Source organism: Octopus bimaculoides, chromosome 14 (genome assembly GCF_001194135.2).
Source record: "Octopus bimaculoides isolate UCB-OBI-ISO-001 chromosome 14, ASM119413v2, whole genome shotgun sequence".
Classification (NCBI taxonomy): domain Eukaryota; kingdom Metazoa; phylum Mollusca; class Cephalopoda; order Octopoda; family Octopodidae; genus Octopus; species Octopus bimaculoides.
In genome coordinates this window covers 51,048,484-51,055,308 of record NC_068994.1, presented here as the reverse complement: position 1 = coordinate 51,055,308, position 6,825 = coordinate 51,048,484, and the positions used below count along the sequence as shown (strand labels likewise).

General features: G+C 38.7%; 1 protein-coding gene across 1 annotated transcript in view; it reads right to left on the bottom strand.

Annotated features, from left to right (window-relative positions):
- The window catches only part of LOC106874737 (pseudouridylate synthase 1 homolog), a 35,270-nt gene that overhangs the window by 6,262 nt on the left and 22,183 nt on the right, over nt 1–6,825 (bottom strand). The window contains exons 2-9 of the mRNA XM_052972862.1: nt 6,779–6,825; nt 5,849–5,943; nt 5,364–5,457; nt 3,767–3,835; nt 2,932–3,001; nt 2,079–2,179; nt 1,749–1,776; nt 835–913 (exon numbers count right to left, since the gene is read on the bottom strand). Of these exons, the coding sequence (XP_052828822.1) occupies nt 835–913; nt 1,749–1,776; nt 2,079–2,179; nt 2,932–3,001; nt 3,767–3,835; nt 5,364–5,457; nt 5,849–5,886 (479 nt within the window). The 5' untranslated portion in view covers nt 5,887–5,943; nt 6,779–6,825. The remainder of the gene's footprint in view (nt 1–834; nt 914–1,748; nt 1,777–2,078; nt 2,180–2,931; nt 3,002–3,766; nt 3,836–5,363; nt 5,458–5,848; nt 5,944–6,778) is intronic.

Genomic DNA, 6,825 nt, shown 5'->3' with positions numbered 1-6,825 from the left:
GCGTGATCGTTGCCAGGGCCACAGATTGGCTCCTGTGCCGGTGACACGTGAAAAGCACCATTCGAGCGTGATTGTTGCCAGCGTCGCCTTACCAGCGCATGTGCTGGTGGCACGTGAAAAACAACATTCGAGCATGGCCGTTGCCAGTGCCACCGGACTGGCTCCCGTGCAGGTAACACTTAATAACACCTTTTGAGCGTGGTCGTTGCCAGTACTGCCTGACTGGCTCTCGTGCCGGTGGCACGTAAAAGCACCCACTACACTCTCAGAGTGATTGGCATTAGGAAGGGCATTCAGCTGTAGAAACTTTGCCAGATCAGATTGAGCCTGGTGCAGCCTCCGGCTCACCAGTCCTCCGTCAAACCCATGCCAGCATGGAAAGCAGATATAAAACGATGATGATGATACATGTATGTATGTATGTGTGTGTATGTATTTGTCTGTGTGTTTGTCCCTTCCAACATCACTTGACAATCAATGCTGGTGTGTTTAAGTCCCTATAACTTAGCGGTTTAGCAAAAGAGACCGATAGAGTAAGTACTAGGCTTACAAAGAATAAGTCCTGGGGTTGATTTGCTCAACTAAAGGCAGTGCTCCAGCATGGCTGCAGTCAAATGACTGAAACAAGTAAAAGAATAAAAGAATAGAGAGAGAGAGAGAGAAGACAGAAAAAATGGATGTGTGTGAAAGAAGACGGTAGATGAGAGAGGAAGTGAAAGTGGGCAGAAAGAATGAGAGAAAAAGAGAGACAAGAGGAAAAAGTGAGAGGATGAGGGGGAGGAGAATAAGCAAAAGGAAAGAAAGAAAGAAAGAAAAAAAGAGAGGATGTCTTACCGTCCAGAGGTGAAATTATGGAAATTATGTGTTCCCTTAAACAAACTTAAAACGCTGTTCAGCTCATCCAATTTGCTTTCTGAAATATAGAGAAATAGGAGTTTTAGGCTTAACATAACCATCATCACTCCAGTTACCACCACCACCATGATCATCATCATCATCATACAACCACTACTGTTACGACTATACCATCATCACCACCACCATCTTTATATTCATCACTACTACCACCACTATCATCATCATACAACCACTATTATTACTGCTGTACCATCACCGCCACCACCATCATCATCATCATCATCATTATACAACCACTATTGTTACAACTATACCCAAATATTCAACCTGTTTTATGTTCAAACTGAACAGATCTGGCCTCTCACACCTTCCCTACAAAGTCGTTCTACAAATAAACAATCACATCTTCAAAATCTCAAAGTTATGAGATGATGCATAATTAATTCAAAACAATGTGAATAAGCTTTACATCTGACTGAGTAATTTGAATGCTGAAAGCTTTTAACAGGAAGCTTGTATTATAAGACCAAGGATGGTCTCAGACAGGTTGATATCAAAAGATTTAATCTGCCATCACATCAGTCTACTCTAAGTTAACTTCACTTAAGGCATTAAATTAAAAAATTGCAGTCCAACAAAAAGCACTTGTGGAACTTTTCTTAATAGTGCTGCCAGCCCCATACAATGAGGTGGAATGGCCATTGAGAGAGAGAAGGAAGTCGAGTTACAGAATATGAACTGTCAATTCTTTATCTTACTATGAGAATATACTATGAATTAGGGTCGTGTTTTGTTGTGTTAGGACATAATCCTAACAGCAACAGGACATCTAACCCACTTCATAATTCAAAGTTCAATGACAGAAAGGAAATATTTTTCAGGTAGCTTACCATCTATTCTGTAATCTAAAACAACATTCTGGAATGAAAGAAAGAAAAAAAAACATTTAGAATTTAAACAATAAAATAAAACATAAAAAAGAAAATGTAAACTATATATATATATATATAACAAAGAATTTAGTAAAATAACTTAGTTGTCATTAGGCTAGTGTTAGGAACATAAATTGTGACTAAGGTTTGGTGGAAAATTTTAATTCAAAACTTATGAAAATAAGACATTTGTACTACAGAACCAGAGCTGGTTTCAGCCAGGTTGGTAACAAAAGGGTTAAATAACAAATATTGCAAAAGAAAAGATGCAATTTTCAACATACATACCTCTTCTACAGGAGTCAGTGCAAACGTTGGCATCACATAAATGTATGTACGATGTGAACAATGGTTCTTACTGTTGAAAGAATTTGTCGTACGCAGCATGCCTACAAAAATGAAAGACACAAGAGAAAATTAGAATTGATACAATAAACCAGTTGACTCGCTATCAGCTCAAATGTTATCTCTTTCCATTTTGATTTAGAAATTCTGTTTAGAAAGCAAATTGTAGAAAGCAAGATAGGTGCAAGCAAGGCAGTGTAGTAAGGAAGTTTGCTTCCCAACCACACGGTTTCAATCCCAATGCGTGGCATTTTGGGCAAGTATCTTCTACTATAGTTCCCAGCCTAACAAAGATTTGTCTGTGGGTTTGCAAGATGGAAATTGAAAGAAGCCTGTCATATGTGTATGTATGTGTGTGTGTATGTGCATGTGTGTCTGTAAGTTTGTATATCCCTTGTGTATGTTTGCTGGTTTGTAAGTAATGGCCTCTGGATGGTCTGATGGTGTTGTTTACTGACAGTCTACCATACAAGCATGTCCAGGCTGTTTGTTGTTCCATAGACTGAGAGATTATTACCGTGCTTGGAAATAAGCAGGGACTGGTAACAAGAAGGGTACCTGGTCATAGAAACTCTGCTCAATGCACCACTGTCTGGCCCATGCAAGCATGGAAAAGTAAATGTTAAAAAATGATGATGGTGATGATGAATAAATAAATTTCATTCATTTCCCATCAGAAGGCTCTTTTTTTTTTTTTTATCCATACCAAACAATAAATAATAAAACCATAAAACAAACAGGAGAAAGAGAAAACCACAAGACAAGAGATTTAAAATCATTTAAAAGACTGACTTACCCAAGATTCTGATCTGTGTTGGAAGTGTCTCATTGAGTCGATCAATCAAATTATCCACATTTATCAACATGTAAATAAAAGAAATATAAAAAGACATTAAGCAATAAAGCAAAGCCTCTAAGTATGATGTGTACCCCAACATACAAACTGCCATTTTCTTAACAGGAATATTTGACTTGAGCAAAGTTAGCAAATGTGAGCCAAAAGGAAATGTCTCTCACCATTTGAATGTATTCTGCAATTCTACTACAAACACAAATATCTGAAAACGTCTATGATAGCCATGGGCTGTCAAATTCCTTGTGACTGAGATTAATAGGTACTAACAGGACCTGAGAATATTTCACAGAATTAATGGTAAAGTTATTGGGTTATTTCTGAAAACTTCATCCAAAAAATCTAAAAGTGTAGCCTGTGTTGTGTCCGTATCAGGATGGCAGGGGTCGGATGGTTCAACAGGGGCTGACAAGCTGGAGAGCTGCATTTGTCCCCAATTGTCTGTTTTGGAATGGTTTCTATGGCTGGATACCCTTCCTAATGCCAACCACTTTACAGAGTGTACTGGTTGCTTTTACATGGTGCCATCACAGGTACTTTATATGTGACAGCAACATGGGTACTCATGACATGAAATCAGCAAGGGTACTTTTTACAAGGTACTGACATGAGTGCTTTTTCTGTGGTACAAGCACAGATGGTCTTCACATAGCAGCAACACAGGGGCTTTTCATGCGCAGCCAACATTGGTATCTTTCACCTGGAGCTGGCATGACTAATTAGAAGTGTAATGAGGCATAAAATTTAAATAACACAATAATACAGTTCGGATACTTATCTTCAGTGAAACAACTTGTCCAACAGCAGACACACCTTTATCTGTACGAGCAGCTCTTTGGAAAGACATCTGAAAAAAATAGGAAAAAAATGCATGACTTCAATGTTTACTAGGACAAGGTCAGTTGGTTAGCAGTAAACAGATAGAACATCACTATTAACATCACCTATCATGAAAATTTTTTTTAAAGTTTGAGTTCAGCTTAGGGTACCGGAATCATTAGAGCATTTGACTAAATGCCTTGCAATATTTCTTTCAGTTCTGAAGTTAATGAAGTGGCAGAATCCGTTAGCACACCGGATAAAATATTCAGTGACATTTTCGTTTGTCTTTACGTTCTTAGTTCAAATTCCACTAAGGTCAACTTTGTCTTTCATCCTATCAGTGTTGATAAAATAAGTACCAGTTGAGCATTGGGGTTGATGTAATCAATTTACTCCCCTCCTTGAGCTTGCTGGCCTTGTGCCAAAAGTTGATATCAATATTTCTGTCAACTCTTTATGTTCTGAGTTCAAATTGTGCCAAAGTCAACTTTGCCTTTCATTCCTCTGGGGTCAATAAAATACACTCCCAGTCAAGTACTGGAGCGATTTGACTATTCCTTCTCCACAATTTGTATCTATTTCTCTATGTTGCCCATTTTCCATAAGACATGATGTTTTCTGCTTCTTTCTACCATTAAACATCTAACTGTGAAGAACCAGTAGAAACTAAGGGGTTAATTTTTTTTGTTTTCTTGTGGGAGTTGCCCCTTTGTCAAGTTTATCAAAATGAAGCAAACAAAGTCATGGTCTTTGCTTAAGGATACTCCCGTTCTAAGACAGCAAGATATGATTTGAGGGAGAATTGAGTGCTGTTCTTGTTGGGTCAAGTGGCTGAGTAGAGGTTTCTTATTGAGAGGATAAATAACAAGGTCCTAGATATAATGACAAATAAAAAGAAGACAGCATGGTCATGGCTAAAATGTCGTTGCTCAAATATCTACAGGATCAGAGATGATCTGGGAGTTAAACCACCCACCAAAAAAGAAACCTGTAGGAAAACACAAAACTAGAGACAGTAGACAAATTGCCTTCAACCCACACCTTACTGTCTTTAAAAAGGAAAGACATACCAGATAGTCAGAGATGCACTGTGTTTGAAAAAAGACTGGATGGTCATATTTAGAACGCCTTTAAACATAAGTCTGCTTGATCAGGTTTGATTGACACCTAACCACGAGGCGGCAGAGTAATCTCTCGTTTCTTCCTCAGTCAGTCAAACTGGAACATAGAGAGTTATGTCCCTTGCTCAAAGGCACAACATCATTTGTGTAATGTATTATATTTGTAGTTCGGATGATGGAACAGTGAAACAAAATGAGGTGGAATGAGGTGGGAAATTACATTAAAATACTATCGTAGGAGCAGGCGTGGCTGTGTGGTTAGAAGTTTGCTTCCCAATCATATGGTTCAAGGTTCAGTCCCACTTCATGACACCATGAGCAAGTGTCGTCTACCATAGCCTAAGAACAACCAAAGCCATATGAGCCTTAGGGGCCATATGGACCCCAGCTGAGAACCACTGGTGTAGATTAACAACACACACACACACTTACCTTATATGGGTTGTCTACATGGTCTTGTGGCACGAGTCCGACAGCAACCAGTGCTTTGAACAGTTCACTCTCGATTGTTGGGAAAGCGGAATTACTAGAAATCGTTAATGAAAGAGAGACAAATAAAAATGGAGGTAAAATCAAGTGTAAAATGAAAATATAGGAAAATTTTAGAATGCTTTTTTTCAGAGTGTGCATGTGATGGGGAGGAGTGACCTGCATGGAAATAGAGAAAGTTGGTAGAGGGGGAGAAAAGAGACATAGGAACAGAGAATGAGGTTGGTAGAGAATGTAAGAGAGAAAGGAAAGCAGAGACAGAGGTAGTCAGTAAGATAGACAGAGAGAGAGAGAGAGAGAGGAAGTGAAGTAGAGAGATAGAGAGGCAGATAGGAAAGTGTGAGGAAGAGAGTGATATATGCAATAAGGGGAGAGTGAACAACAACATAACAGAGATAGATGAAACAAACAGTTGTTCGTCTACTCACACTTGGATGCCATAGTAACCCTCTCCAGAGTATGCCATTAACAATGCTACTTTACGTTTCCGATCAGTTCGGATAGGAATGTTTGCTTCGGATTTCTGGTTGTAAAGAGAAATAACAACACATTATTCTTACATGTGGACATGAACGTATAAAACATTCACACGTATGTGTGCATAGGTGTGAGTGTATGTATATGTGTAGTCTGTGTATATATATAAAGTCAGGATGTATGAGAGGTGAATATGTTTATTTAACCACATGTCATCCTTAGGATTACAGCCATTTCACAGCCTTTTTCATGTAATAATAATTTCAATGCATAATAAATTATAAGTTTCACAACTGTAGTGCAATGTCAAGACAAGACCACACACACACACACACACACACACACACACACAAACAAACACAGACATGATGGTCCTCTTTCATTTTTTGTCAACCAAATCCACTCACAAGGCTTTGGTCAACCTGGGGTTATAATAGAGGGCACTTGTCCAAGGTGCCTTGCAATGGGACTGAACTTGAAACCACATTATTGGGAAGTAAGCTTCTTAACCCCACAGCCATGCTTGTAATATTCTTTTCTACACTAGGCACAAGGCCCTAAATTTTTGAGGAAGTATGCAACTGGTACTTAATTTATCAACTCTGAAAGGATGAAAGGCAAAGTCGACCTCGGTGGAATTTGAACTCAGAACGTAAAGACAGACGAAATACTGCTAAGCATTTCGCCCGGTGTGCTAACGTTTCTGCCAGCTCGCCACCATGTGTGTGTATGCACACACACACACACACACACACACACACACAACACAGACAAGTATGCTTGTAATATTGTGAAAAAGAGAGAGAGAGGAAGAAGAAAGGTTTCTTCTCTCAAAGACAAGATTAATAGTTTGAAAAATTATAATCTTGAAATAAACTCACTTTAAGAAGCTTCGAAGGAGTTTTGCTGTCATCATTATTGTCATCAT